This window comes from Strongylocentrotus purpuratus, unplaced genomic scaffold (genome assembly GCF_000002235.5).
Source record: "Strongylocentrotus purpuratus isolate Spur 01 unplaced genomic scaffold, Spur_5.0 spur5_contig_838, whole genome shotgun sequence".
NCBI lineage: Eukaryota > Metazoa > Echinodermata > Echinoidea > Camarodonta > Strongylocentrotidae > Strongylocentrotus > Strongylocentrotus purpuratus.
In genome coordinates, this window is record NW_022145544.1 from 1935817 (window position 1) to 1952089 (window position 16273).

General features: G+C 36.0%; 1 protein-coding gene across 1 annotated transcript; it reads right to left on the reverse strand.

Moving 5' to 3' along the window:
* Nucleotides 1-1743: 1743 nt before the first annotated feature.
* LOC105441480 lies at nt 1744-15344 on the reverse strand. Its single transcript, XM_030987097.1, has 9 exons — nt 15222-15344; nt 13453-13605; nt 11693-11856; nt 10516-10646; nt 9415-9508; nt 8158-8499; nt 7402-7576; nt 5758-5891; nt 1744-4897 (listed from the first exon to the last, which is right to left on the reverse strand). Exons 1-9 carry the CDS (start codon nt 15313-15315, stop codon nt 4574-4576), a joined length of 1611 nt encoding a protein of 536 aa, XP_030842957.1. The 5' UTR covers nt 15316-15344; the 3' UTR covers nt 1744-4573.
* Between the last annotated feature and the right edge of the window lie 929 nt (nt 15345-16273).

Genomic DNA, 16273 nt, shown 5'->3' on the forward strand with positions numbered 1-16273 from the left:
CTTGGTGTTGCAATCCAATTCTATTTATGGTGTTAATATAAAATCCAGCACCATTCTTCGGTGTTGCAATAAATCCTATTTTTGGTGTTATATAACACTAAAGGTCTACTACTTTTCTACTCTTGGTATTGCAATTCAATGCTAGTCTCAGTGTTTAAAAAACTCAACACACCATTCTTTCAACACCAACAATTCATTCCAGCTCACTCCATCTTAACACATGCACAGAAAATATTCAAATACACACAAGAAGTGAAAAGAAACAATTTTTTTTCGTAAACAAAAACACATGGTGCTTGTTTAATCAATAAATTAAACAACTTGTTTTCATTCATGTTGAAATCAATGATGCTTAGCGTTTTTATCTTGTATGGTTCAACATTAAATCCTTTTGTCATGTATTCAAAATCTGTGACTCATTTGTCTGAATACAACAAAACACACTTTTTTAAATCATTCAAAATCTGTTATTATGAATCCACCCTTATAAGTAAAAAAAAAAGGATGAAACAAGTAACTAAAAATCATTCAAAATCTGTTATTATGAATCCACCCTTATAAGTAAAAAAAAAAAAAGGATGAAACAAGTAACTAAAAATTTTCCAATATAAAAACTTTAAACAATGTCATAATTCCTTTCAAGGAATGAAAAATCAAAGTCGTTTCTGATAAATAGAAACTAAACAGGATGCAAAATGCATGTATAAATGAAGACAAAACAAAAAAAACAACAAACATTATGCTTCTACATCAGAGTGAATTATGTAGCTAATAAGAATTTTGACACATTTCACCTTGAATCCTAGTACATGCATGCTGAAGGAAAATATCACAGAATCTTTTTCATATGAAATATACAGAGTGCCCCCCCCCAAAAAAAAAAAACCTTGGAAACTGCTAGTATAATCTGCAGGCAGACTCTCGGCTTCGGTTTTTCGCAAGTTTCGTAGTGCATATTTCAGAGTCTGCAGTCAGAGACTACTTTCACTCATATCATGATCCCTTAAAGGGAGCATAACTGTATGTGTATATGTAGTCTCTAAATGCAGACTCTACATCGTGCACTATGCAAATTGCAAAACCGAAGCCAATGGTCTGTGCCCGCAGACTAATTATAGTATGACTTTAATTTCTTATGCTAGAACAATAGCAACACTAACAAATCTCATCCAGCAGTTTTGTTGAACAAGATTTTTTTACCACAGGCCTGCAACCATTGAGATTCAGGATGATTTAATTATTTCAGGGGATTTTTATCTCCTAGCTTCACTGCTTGTAAAGGGTTAAACAAATGTTTCAAAAACATTGAAAAAACACTATAAATTCTACATTCATTCTAATATAGGTGAACATTCTTTTACAGCTTTCTGTTTACAAACATATTCCATTTTACATCGTGCACTATGCAAATTGCAAAACCGAAGCCAATGGTCTGTGCTCGCAGACTAATTATAGTAAGGCTTTTTAATGTCTTATGCTAGGAAGCAGCCTTCAAGAACAATAGCAAAACTAACAAATCTTATCCAGCAGTTTTGTTTAACAAGATTTTTTTTTACCACAGGCCTGCAACCATTGAGATTCAGGATGATTTAATTATTTCAGGGGATTTTTATCTCCTTCACTGCTTGTAAAGGGTTAAACAAATGTTTCAAAAACATTAAAAAAACACTATAAATTCCACATTCATTCTAATATAGGTGAACATTCTTTTACAGCTTTCTGTTTACAAACATGTATTTCCCATTTTACTCCTGGGAGAAAAAATCAAAAAGTAAAATTATGCATTTCTATATCAACTAATTCGCTGCTCGTTTTTCCAACAGGATATAAACAACAACAACAAAAATCAGTCCATGCACTTCTAGTTCACTGGCTTTCATGCACAAACATCATAGAATTGTTTTTCTTGTAAGAAAAAAAAAGAAAATATACAACAGCTATTTGACTTCAATTTGGTTTCGAATTAACCAATTTAAAGATGTTAACAATTAAGAGTCCAAAATATTATTGATCAAAATTATTTTTAAAACCAATTGATACCACTAAGCAAAACCAGACATTAGCTTGAAAGCTTTAAATTACTTAAAAAGTACATGCCTTGGTGCTACATACTTCCTCGAGTCTGTCTTCGACAAAGTTGTCATCAAATCTAGTGGTTTGTAGTCAACAAGTTCCTTTTGATTCTTCACTACATGACAACGTGGAAAACTAAATTCTACTGCATAGGCATGATAGTGTGAATTGTAATACACTGTATCTAATTGGACAAGTACAAAAAATACAGTGCTATTGTGTACAATGATATGCTCTATTTGACCAAACAGAGGAAGCTCGCTAACATCATGGCAGACCAGAAGTGACAACTGATAATGTGTTCCATGTACTTTAACCCAGTTGGCATCAAATAATTCAGTAGAAAGATCCTCTACTTGGATTTGCTCTTGCACAATCTGTCCAATATTTTCATCTAAATCTGACAAAAGTAGTGAACTACCTGGCCCAACCTCCAGATATTCCAAAGGATGGTTTGACTGAAGATGGAACGTTAGTGCTGTCTGATGTTTTTTGGCAAGTGATTTACAAATGTTTTTGTAATTACGCACAGATTCTGCAACACGGCCAAAATAGTGATGTTTCGCTTCGTACCTCATACACCATACATGTATGAGTGGCCCAACTTCTCTCAAACACGTTGGATAATGCACCATAAAGTGGTGTTTTGGCAACAACCTTCTGTCAGGAAAGGTTTTCTGGAAATGTGTGTGATGTTCTTCAGTAAGAATAGACAATTGGGCTATCAAGCCTGCTGTCAATTGAGGAGCAAAAATAATGTCCATACAATCTAGTAATCTAAGTAGCAATTCCCAGTAGACATTTCCTTCTTCAATGTCTTGAGCAATTATGAATGGCAGATTTCGAATCAAGCACCATGCTTGCATAGCCTTCTGTCCAACATCATTCCTAGCTGACCTAAGTTTAATAAAGGATGGTTTGTTCTTGTTATCTGTACGGTTTAAGCAATGGCTGGCGACTCTCTGATTCAGTTCATCTTGGGACAAGAGGGGCGGTTGCCTTTCATATATGAAATACTCTAGAACAAGTTTCAGCTCATACTGAACTATGCCTTCCAAAAGATCATGCATTATATCTAGTGAAAAGTTTGCCAAGACATGAAAGTAAATACAATCATTCAATACAGTCTTTTGTTTCACTCCAAACACATGTGACTGGGTAGTTTGAGCTTCAGCTTCTTCTAAATGTTGCTCATAAGTCTGCCTGGTGCGCATATCCATTGAAACCTCTTTGAATTTGTTCTGTGCCTCTTCCTTACTTGTAACACATAATCGACAGTAATAATGAGCAGAAAAGCTCTCTACAAATCCCAGTAGGGAATTAGCACCAAGATTATCAGCACTTATTTGAGTAATGGTCCCCTTCTTCACAATTCCATTAGGGAGAGCAATGCCAACTGTTGACAGGATATTAATGTCTTTTACAATGTGCTTGAGAATAGCATTAAATCCATATTTCTTGGCATCTTCAGCATACCATAGAGCTATAAGATTGATATTGGAAAGATTGGAATTATACTTTGGTGGCAGATTTTTCAAAATGAAATATAAAGCACCTATCTTGTGAATTTTTGTTTTTGAACCAATGGGGTTCACAGTCTCGAAATCATCATAAAAACAGTGAATTTGGAGGGCATTCTCATCTTCATGGAAAAGAGGGGTTTTCTCAAATTGTGAACCATCACAATAATCTCTCATTACACCATCTGTGCTCTTATGGTCATGAGTAGCAAAATGCAATATATCTTTATTGCTTAAAAGCTGCTTCAAAGAATCTAAAATGGGAACGTAAACAAATGTATCTTCAATAGCAATCTGTTCATACTGCTTAGTTCTTTTATTGAGACGACTATCATATCGGATGCCTAACTTGATTTCTTGTGGTTCAACAAGTCCAATTGATTCACAATACTTTGTCCGCTTATATTCTGAATTCAAATTTTCAAAGGGCTTTTCAAGCATAGCAAAATGTGTTTGAATCTCCTTATAAGCCTCGGATTCTATAGGCAGCTTATGTTTTAAGAAAGCAGCTGTAACGGCTGCCGATGCACTTTTTACTACATCACCTACAATCGCACTGGTTGTTTCTACTACATCATTTACAACTTTTCCAGAGTTTGCACTATTTGCTGAAAATTTTGAAATTACATTTACACACTGCCTGTTCAAGGTATCTACAGATAAAATGTCATCTTCATATACATCCTGATCTTCAACAATCTCATCATTATTAATATTGTATTCTTGAAGACTTTCAAGACTTTCTTCAGGAAAGTCACTCACTTTATCATTTTCATTAGACTGCTCTTTATTATCTGGAAAATCGGTTTTAAGGTGAGTCTGCAAATGTCCCCGAAATCCTCGAAAAGTATGAAATGTTCTCGCACAAGCTCCCTGCCCACAGGTCAATACTTCTTTACCATCTTCAATAACTCCATGTTTCAATCTCAAATGTTGAACCAATTTGGGTATTGCAAACTGTTTGTGGCATTTGAAGCAAATCATGGTGCTAACAATTTCGATCTAATTTCACGTACTCTTGGTGTTTCCCGGGACACTCCGATATCGATTTCAAAAATGGCAGTCTGGACAAAAGTCCAGAACTGCCGCAGAGACAAGCAGTACTGCAGGCCAAAGACAAAGTGGGTCTTGAAGAGTAAATCTACTGCTGCTTCGACCGTGCGTGCCGAACATGGAATGGCCTTGTGATCCACAATGATCATGTAGTTGGTGATTCGGGCCTTGGAATTGCCAATTGCCAGAAGGAACGGTTGACTCTTGGTCTCTTTTGTGTTGTCGAGGAATGCTTGAATACTCCCTCCTGTCTGTGTTGAAAACAAATTATTTGTATAGAATGTAACTAGCACTCAACGCATTTCAATACTCAACGCATTTCAATGAACAACATATTTCGATCAACATTTTTAAAAGACAGCCTTACATGTAGTACTGGGGGAAATTGTGTTTTTACAAAAGGGTTATTGGACAATAATGTAGGACATAAAACCAAATCAAATTTACATCAAAGAAAAGAATTGGAATTGGTCCATCAAATGATATAACATCAAAATATCAGATGATATTTTTTGTAATGAAATACAATTTTTCTTACCCTGTAGAGGGGTAAAAATGCAAGTACTTTCAAAGCTTGTTTTATGTATATGATTAAAAAGGGTCTTTCTAATGTGGTCAAGACATTTCAACTTCCACAAAAGGAGTACGAAAAATAAAGATACTGCAATTTCTGCACTATTATTAACTTGCAGCAAATTTGTGGCATGAAATATTCCTTTTCATTTATTGATTCTCCATGTAGGGCTGTGAAAATCAAAGGCAACATGCCTGATATATCACACAAGTTGTTACTATGTTTTCATACACAACATGTTCCTAGTATTTGTTTGCAAATCTTGATGTCTACTGTTCTAGTTTATTTTACTCCGACCAATTTCAAGGCGGGTGAAGTTTTTGAATAGGCCTAAATTTCTCGAGCACCTTCTCTGTCCAAATCAGTCTAAGCCTCTTCATGTAAGAGATCATAAACCAATATAATTGTTCTCTTTGAACACACATCACGATGCTTTCTGAAACTTTTTTTTTAATGCAGCAAGAATGTGTTTTATGTGACAGGGTATTACCGGTACTTAATATTTACAGTTCTCTTTCGTAATGAAAAGCTAAATACCTTCTGAAATTGAATAACCCTCGAGAGAGCTGAAGAAATGGACACTTTTGCTGACGCAGCTTTGGACTTCCCTTGGCTTGCAGGAGGCAATAGGCACAAGAGGAGGAGGATAGCAGATGTGCTGGAATTCCATCCTGTGCATTACAAAATGAAAATGGTTATTATTAAACAGGCTTACATGTTGATCAAGGTGAAAAATAGAAGTTAAATGTACCAAAATAATTACAAACTGACCTGCTAAAATTTGAATCAAAATAGCCTGTAACAAGAAACTATTATAAGAAATAAGTATATAGTCGAGGACTTATCAATATTATAGCCAAAGCATGCAAGTGGCTGTTAATGCAGTTTAGGGGTACTAAACCAAAAATCCAATTGATGCCAGCTTGGCACCCTTGGAGAAATTTTACTGACACTTATAGCAACGCCTTCTTCTTCTTTCTTATGAGAATTTATACAAAGGGGGATGGGAAAAAAGAAATCAATAGGAAAATAATAAACGGGATATTTATGCATGGGAGAAGGCAACATTCATGGCAAAGCACCTAACCTAGATTGTTCTCTGTTGACACATATATAACAAACTCTTTAGTAGCATAAGTTCATGTTTTTTTTTTTACAATTTTTTTCTTGTTCTACTGAATTTAACATGCTTCTACCCAATTTGACATCCTTTTCATGATTAAATCACAAAAATTGCATCAATACTGGAATCAAATGTTGCAATTAACAATTTATCAAATATGTCCCCTATGGGCCACCATATTTTTCAAAGTTAACTAATGAAGAAAAACAAAAATATCATGATTTTCTGAATTCTAAAGCATTTATCTTCAAATAAAGACAGAGTAAACACAAGCAAGCTGCTAATATGTAAATGCAGGGTCCTGTGGGGTCGATTCAAGTTCATATTATAAGATAATAAGCCATGCATATCATATCTGAGGAAGAAAAATAACAAAGTGAACATATAAACATGATGCTTTGTTTCAAAACAGAAGCTCATTCTATTTCAAAAGTAATGATTGGCAATGTGATAATCCTTATAAAGATTCCACAATGGGCCATGCAACAAACTTTTTTCTTCATAATTATATAAATTTCTTCTTCATAATTATATAATTAATATAATAAAAGAATTATGGAGAGCATGTTCCAACTACAAATAACTTTGCCAAGTGGGCATGTAATGTAATTTTTTGTAATTCTCATTGCAACAAGAGTCCACATTATTTGAGATGCCCAATAACCCTACTGTATCCCAGCCTTCCAGATAAATATAATTTGTTGGAGGAGTTGACAAAAAAAAGGGGGGGGGGAATTGTTTTAATTGGGATGGGTCATTTTTTGTGATTTCAGCATACTTGTCCCTTAATATACATTTTTAATGAGACTGCAAGCTCTTTGGTGGAATTCTCAATGGTGGTTTAAGACCAAGGTCTAAACTTGGTTCAAAACCATGGATTGGATTAGATTTGCATGTATTCTAAAACTTGTCCAATGAACATGCTTGTGTGAAGCACATATATGCTCAAATTTAAACTAACCTATCAATGGTTTATCCATGGTCTCAAATAAACCACCATCAAGAATTCCACCCTTTATGACATCGGAGGGTGCATTCAAGGGAATGTGCAAAAATACCTTCTTTATTTTGATCAGAACTGTCATAAGATGACAGAAGCTCCATCACTGTCAAGTTTCCTTTCTGCTTCAGAAGTTGTCTTGCAAGTGTAACAACCTTGGGCTTCAACTCGGGCCATTTGGTCAGGAAACGCGAGTGATTTTCAGGAAAAAGTTTCCGAAAATCTACCTCAATCTGCAAGAATACATGTAAAAGGAAAACGGGGAAAAGAGAGAAAAAATAAACTATGCATAATTTTACAGTACAGATACCCCAGTTAGACTAAATCAGCAATATAATAAGGTACCGTCAAAGCTCAGACCCCCATATATACACACCCCAGATCCAGGAAAAGGGGATTCTTCAAATATTTATCTGAATAGCAACCACTAAGAAGTACTTTTGAAGGTCTCTCTACACAAAATCCATACATGAATGAAACTTGCTGGACCTTTGAAATAGATTAGATTTGCTAGATATCACTCATGTTGATGCTCACTGTCCAAAGGTACATGACAACCAGTAATGGTGATTGTTCACCAACAGACAGTCACATGCGGTAAATACAGATACAGATTGAAGGATAAAACTGGCAGAATCTTCGGACTGATATTTTCAAAATCTCAAACATATATAATAAAACAGAGAAATATGAATTTGATGCCTCAGTGCCAAGTAATAATTCTGATGCTTTAATTCCCATACACATAATTTTGTTGCCTTAGGCCTGAGAGGCTAAATCAAGAATTAGGAGTAAATTTTTTTGTAACACTTACCAAACCTGGAACAGTTTCAAAAGGAAACTGTTCCAAAATATCCGATGCGGAGCGTCCGTCCCTGACCATATGCTGTCTAACAGGAAAAGTGGATTTCATCTTTTCAACAACCAGGGTAGAATCACGTTCTAATGTTGGACAGTGTCGTAACCAGTTGAGGTCTTCATCATAGGTGCAGCCTGGAGCAGATTCTTGGTCACCTTCTCGGACCTTCCCAGGACCACCATCTCTGCTTGATGGCTTGGGTAATGGGTTGGATGTCTTCTCCTCTGTTGTGCGGTTAACATTTTTTATTCTAGCAGCCAGGAATCCCGTGTTACTTCTTGCATCAAAATAAGCTTCCTAAAGTGAAAGAACGAGATGAATCTTTGACCGCGTGGTTGAAAATGTATGTATAAGCTTTTTGTTGATAATATTAACCTTGAAATGATGCACAAAATGATGTGATGAGAAATTGTAGTTTTCAAAGAAATTTTAGCAAAGTAGCATTAGTGTCATATAATGCAAGCATCTTGACTTTGATACAAGGAAGCAGCCATCACTCTGCCCCACTTCAAGAAAAAAAGAGTTTTGAGTGGTTGTGAAGGAGAGTAGAATGGTATCATACATTTCTTATTGGATATTGTGCCAAAGATGGTGGAGTGTGACCTACACAAGATAAAATTTAAAAAAAAAAATTCTTCTCAGAATATAATTTAGAGAGATTTTGAGGGTATTTTTATCTTATCAGAGTATCATAAGTTTTCTTTTGATTAATGGAATGCAATACCTTCTTATCAGAGAGGACCATGCAGGGCCCATATTCAATTAAATACTTCAGTCAGAAAAATAAATATTTTTTCTTAGATTTTTGCTCGGATAAAATACTTTGCAGATTTTGGTATTCAATTCATAAATTTGGCTAAGTATTTTACTTTAAATTTAAGACACCTCTAGAGGAGACTTAAGCCAAAGCATTTACAAATTTAACTGGTAGATGAAGGCTTACATGTATGTGCGCAGTCACTCTCAGCTGCGGAGAATTATGAAGTAGCGCATTTTTGGTGCAATGTGTTGATTGCGCATCATTTGGTCACAAAATCGTGATGTCACAATGCCTCTCAATAAGTATTTTACTTAAATTTTGACTTACTAAAGTAAAATGCTAAGAACTGAATTGAATACAAAATAAGTAAATACCTTAGCCAAAATACTTAGTAAAAAAACTTACTTAGTCAAAGTATTTATTTGAATATGGGCCCAGATTATAATACTTACATGACCTGTGCTAGTAAACGGATCCTTGAGTCTTGGAAACAGATTCACTATCCCCATGGCATATTTGGTTTTCATAGCTGCTTTTGGATGTTTGCTGTGAAATAAGAAAGCACATCTCCTGTATGAGAATTACAGTCATATGGACTCATGACTGGCTCTATTAAAACAGAACTTAGTATGTTGATAACAAGTAGCATACCCCTAGTGGTCTCGTCTGCATCATATAATTTGCTATAGTTTAGTATTTTTTTATTACTTTAAAATCTCAAAATATCACATGGTTAGTTCATAATACATTTATAAAGTGAGGCCTCATGACGATGAGGCCGCTAACATCTACGGCATTAATCTATTTTAACGTAATGACCCAAAAATGTCACTCACAAGACTGGTAATACCTGATAACCATCATGTGCAAATCACATTTAAAACTAGATGAATCTTCGACCACGCACGGTCAAAATTTAAGCCTCTGCCATCATGCGATCAGAAAGATATTATTGCTTGTTCCATGCCATTGGAAATCCGAAACATTTTGGGTGATTTTACAAATTTTGGGCACTATGAACTTTGACCCCGTGAACCCAAAATCTTCTTCCTCCCATGCTAATACATAATTGAGCTAGGTTTGAAAGAAATTAGTTCAATTTGTCTGAAGTTATAGCAATATCGAGCTTTTTTCGGGTAATTTTTTACAATTTTTGTTTGGCCCTGTGACCTTTGCCCTTTGACCCCCTAAACCCCAAATCTAATCAGTTCATCCTCACATGTATATAAATACTTGTGTCAAGTTTGGTAAAAATCCGTCCAGTAGTTCTGAAGTTATCGTGGTAACAAGTTTCCGACGGACGGACGCACGGACGGACACACGGACGCACGGACGGAAGGACGGACGGACAACCCCGAAAACATAATGCCTCCGGCACCACCTGACGGTGGCGGAGGCATAAAAAATGAATATTTTGAAAAATGATTTTGAAGAGACAACAAATTCCTTTAAAGTTGACCATGTTACCTCAGTTTCTTTTCACATAATTGGTAGTACCTGATAATTATTATGTGCATTTACACAATCATAAAAGAAAATTTGCTGGCACTTACCCATAGTGTTCTTGCATGTGGGCTACCAAAAGGTTAATCATCTGCCGTCTAGTTTTATCTTGAAGTGCTCCAGTCAATTCATACTCTCGGAGAATGGCATCACCTCTGTGCCGCAAAATTTCTTGTACAAACTGCAAACAGGTAAATCATCCCATTAAGTCATAAATAAACATATTGAGTTTATAATGCACTTTCAGGCACTTTAATTCATACTGACCTTTCTAAGGGCACGAAATTTTATGAATGACTATGAATTTATATAGGTACATTATGATATTAAAATTGATATATGGCCAATAATCATAAATTCTAAATAATAATATATTTATTTATAGAGCTTGAAATAGTTTAAATATTGTTAAATACACACTCCCACAAACACCCCAAACACACATATGCACACACGCACATACACACACACGAGGGGACACATGAGGCTACAGGTAAATTTGTGTTTATTGTAATGCGAGTTCCTTCTACTTAATATAGACATGCAAGCCCAATGCCATGGGGAGACCGTCTAAAGTGCCCTGAACAGTGTTCATTACTTTCATATCCACAAACAATACAGCAGGAAACTATTCTATGTTTGGGATCATCATGAACACTACAATAAAGGTTATGTAACAATCGATGCATCTCATCTTCAACTTTTTAATTTTGATATTAGTCCTTTTCCTTGATACCCTCAGAGGTCTATATGGAACCAGATCATGAGATGTATTATTCGATGATTATTTACCTCATTTCTCTTTCCCATTTCTAAAACATTTCATAAAATTTGGCAATTCAATTTAAACCTCTAGACATAATATCATTTGTTTGAAATCATACCACCCATTGGAAGAAAATGAAACTGTAAAAGTTTATGGAAAACTTATGACAGATGACGAAGCAAAAAAGATGGCCAATATCTTACAGGAGTCGTCAGCTTAGATGTACCAAAAAAGAAATCAAATTAGTTGCCTAATGTTAACCTATACCATTACAAAAACCTTACTACAGGAAATATTAATTTACAATGTTAGTTCTAACTACACTAGATGTATTTTTTTTCTCCCAATATCATTTTCAATTTTAAATAATATGAAATCCGTATAGGTGATGAGTCCCTTATATTATGTTGATTATGATAGCTGAGATTGAAATGAAGCAAACAATTTTTTCTTAACCTTACCTCACAAGAGTTGTCAGTGATTGCACCTGATTCACTGAGGGCATTTAATCGTGGCCTCTTTCTACTGGAGCAAAAACTTGAATCAGATTCTGAGCTACTCAGGGAAGAGGAGCTGGTATCCACCTTGATAGTGTCTGCACTTGTGATGCTATGTACATCTGAACCTTTAATAAAGAAAAAAAGATATAAAGCCATGAGCACTGTTAAAAAACAATGAATACTGGCATCTTAAACTTTGGTAGAATTGAATACAGTTGGGCCTCCTTTATCCCCACACTTGGGATCAGCACTAACATGCATAAGGGAATCCTATATTCAAAACATGCAGTTGCCGAGTTTGAATGAATGCATGTTTCTGATCATGAAAAATTGAATTGAATGTGTAATAACAATGTTGGGAATAATGTATATAAGTAACCCAAATAGTTTGCGATATTACGAGTATGCTTGAAATCTTTGTTGGTTCCGCTAATTATTTGAGTAAAATAGGCAAATTCTCAAGTGATCTGGATAAAGGAGACTGGATAAGGGAGGTCCAACTGCATATAAATTTCTATTAGTCTAAAACCATCAGAAACCAGCTAAGTTATATTGGTCTGACACATTTGTTAATTTTATAATACTTGAGCATTTTTTAATGGACAATTTGTTAATTGATGCATTCATTCATGTCTAAGTGAATTATAATACTAGCATTTAGAAATGTTCAATTACTTTTCCATTGGACTGTTCCCAATGAAACCAATAGGTCTGTCCAATATAATCCAACAGAATTCTTTCATGATGGTTTTCTATAAGTATAAGACTAACAGAAAGAAATTGTTGGATTCCTATTATTGGATCAGCAAAAATTTTCTGATGGATTTCTAATGGACCAACAGAAGTATGTGTTGGATTTCTATTGGAGCAATATAACCTTTCTGCTGGTTTCTATGGGTCCTTTATTTCCCTTTCCCTATTGAAACCATTAAACTTATTGGTTTCTATGGGTCCAATAGCCCTCACCTCGTGCTATCACACAAAGCAAACAGAATCAAAATCAGATGAGAAATGGCATAGGAGTGGCCTTTTGTAGGATTTTGAAGCAAAAGGTCAAAGATCATACACAGACACGCACAGAAACACACAAGTATGGCGCCCGTTTCACAGTCCCCTCCTCAAATTTGTTCGGTGGGGTCACAATTTAAATTAAAGACATTTTTTTTTTAAATGCAAGTTTGCATTGTTAAAAAATTCAATTTGTAAGAATCTGTAATTTTTATAATCTTTAGACTTCGAATTTAGATCATTGACCGCCCACAAATCACGGCTCTTGTGGCAAGGTTACGTCATCAAAAAAGGGTAGGTTTTTTTTTCCTCCACCAAGTTTTGAGACCTGTGCCTGTAATTTGAACTGCACATTCATTTATTGCTTATGAAAAGCAAAATGTTAATTCCCTAGACTCTATACAGCATACAAGCCTACACTGTACCTGCTACCAGACGAACGCTGACTCATTTTAACATGCATGCACATACAATGATCAGTGGCGGATCCAGCAGGGGGCGCACCCGGCATGTGCCCCCTCTATATTTTGAGAATTACCTCGTGAACATACACATTACTAAGGTTAAATTGTGATCTGCGCCCCCTCTTTATTTTTAATATGCTCTTTGCACCCCTCTAACTCTATTTTAAAATCCTGAATCCGCTACTGATGATATCACATTTAGCAGGGATTTGCAATTTTGTATTATAATGCACTTTATCCAAAACTTACCAGACCATTCTTCATCTTCTTTTAGCACCATGAGGCTGACTGTGGGATTGCTGGTCACCACATCTCCTGGTACGTCATCGTCTATACCAAACCCTTCTTGTTCATCCACAAGTACGAGATCTTCCCCATCCCTTATGTGGAATTTTCTTCTGACTGTAGGAGAGATTAAATAAATGAGAATAAATATCACAGTGCACTTTTCAGTTTCTTACAGATTGATGGCTCAGTCATAATAAACGAATGCTGCAAAAACTGCTGCTACAAGCCCAACTGTGCTATAGTATACAAATAACGCACGTCCCAGAGTGCAATAGCGGTGAATGCAGTACGCGCGAGGTTTCTTTATATTGGTGCCGCTCTGTGCAACAAGCCGCTTGCGGCGAGTTGACAGTGCGAACCATCTGAAGAAACCGAGCGAACACTGCATTTACGTTTCGCACAACAGGGTCAAGTGCGTTATTTGTTTTATAAAATAGCGACACAAACAGCAACAAACAAAAGTTTAGATCTTAAGTATACGAGAGTTCGATCTAGATCTAGAGTTATGTTGGTTCTAGAAATAAAATGAGGGTCTAAGACCTTGCAGGCTTACCAAAAAGTCTACAGGATTCATTGTTTGATTAAAAATAAAATGCATAGGGTGTCTAGAGACGAGTCTACATCAGACAGCTGAAATTCCTGGCTTCATTATAAAATCCAAAAGTCAAAACGGGTCTAAATCCAAGGCAAAAGTAAAACAAAAATTTGCTTTCTAATAATACCCCGCTCTAGCTAGAGCTAACGCGTACGCTGCGCTGGGGATCATGGTGGATCTTGGAGCGTACAATATTAGCTACGCGTAGCCTATAGCCTACAATGCACTCGAGGGAGCGTACTAGTACTACGCGTACGCGCGCGCACTGGATCCCCATGGTCACGCGTACGCACCGTGCAATATAACTTTTTACTGCGCTTTTTCTGCACTCATTTCTGCAAAATCGTGCTTGCATCAAAAATTTGTCAATGCCATGTGACGCGTATTGACCAATCACGATGCTTAAAATACTAGGCTAGATCTAGAGCCATTTTATAATACACCCTAAAACTGTTAAATGGGACATCAAGCTCAACCGGGGGTGGAGTTTGGACTGTTGTGTGCGCTACAAATAGTCTAGATCTAGATCTAGATCTAGAGATTGAATTTCCATGTTTATTATTTTTGCATTTTTTTTATTACATGAATGGGGTAGTCTAGATCTAGTCTAGATCTAACGTTAGATCTAGATCTAGATAGATCTATCTAGGCCTAATGTCAATGCAGATCTAACGTTAGAACTCTAGATCTAACTGTTAGGCCTAGAAATCTAGAGTCTAGATCTAGTCTAGACTTCTAGATCTAGATCTAGATCTAGCCTAGACCTGATATTTTTGCAAAAACCCAGGATTAGGCCCTAGACTAGGTCTAGATCTACTGATTTTTCCTTTACATTTTGAAACAAATAGATTCTAGAGGTCTATGTATTAAATAACAATATATAGACCTAGATCTATCATGAATGTTTGCCCTTTGGAGTATTTATCAATGATAATTTTTCAGAAATCCATAAAATATTAAATGGCATCATGCTGACCGGATACCCAACCCGGCCGGACAGCCAAGGCATAGTAGGCCTAGACCTCTAGGCCTGGGCTACCCAACGACAGGCGCGGCTAGCGCCAGCTGACGAACACGTAATACTATAGGCTAGATCTATAAAAGTTTATAACAAACAAGAACCATGTACACTTACTGAGTTCAAAGAATCCTACTGTGTCTTCTGGATCTATAGGCAGGTATTTTCTAATACTTCGATCCGCTGAACAGACCCTGACGCTTAATGGCATGGTTGCATGCACTTCGATCACTTCACATCTAGAATTTAGGCCTAATTTGAAGAATTACTACTCCAGAATCAAGACTTCAAGTCAGTGCCAGTGAAATTCTCTAGCCACATGCGCGCTCTCGTCTAGCTGTGCGCGCGCAGCTGCAGAGGCGCATATCGGATCATATGACAACTTTCGTCCAATGATTTTCGTCGAATTCTCTAGCTTATGCGCATGTGCGATTTTATAACACCAAATATGACACCATCAGCCTGTAATTGAATATTTTCACACCGTTGGTGTTATTTTTCGCCAATCGGACATGAAATGAACACCAAGGGTGTTGATATTTTTCTATTCCATGCTGGTGTTGAATATTTAACACCCTGGTTTTTGCAGTGTAAAGCATGTGTATGCTATTATGCTTATTAACGAGGGGACCTACGCCCTCAAGTCATAAATGACAGTAATGAGGATTAATGCCCCACAAAAGGGCACTAATATAGCACATCGACACGGTTTTGATCCTGGGGCCTCACAGTTACACATTGGCAAATTATTATTCAATAAGATCTGAGAATGTATACTATTATCTAGATCTATTATTTTTAAATTATTTTTAAAATAATTCCATAAATTGGGATTAAACAAAAATATTCCACCTTTATGAGCGACAGTGTAGTAACGTTAGCTGTGTGAAGTAAAGAAGTAGTGCCAGGTGAAGAAGCGGTGCCCCCCATATTATATAATACATTAAAGGCAACTATGTAGACAGGACCGCTTTGGCCTTTTATGGTACCATTGATGTCATGTATAATTATTTGCATCTGCTCTGTCTTTCTATTTATCAGAATGTAAAAGAAAAGACTTGTATATGATTTTATTGAAATTGAATAAATTGAACTTAAAGTAAAATTTGAATGGGAAAACATAAATATGGATCAAAAAGAAAAGAAATTGAAAGACAGCGAAAGGAAAG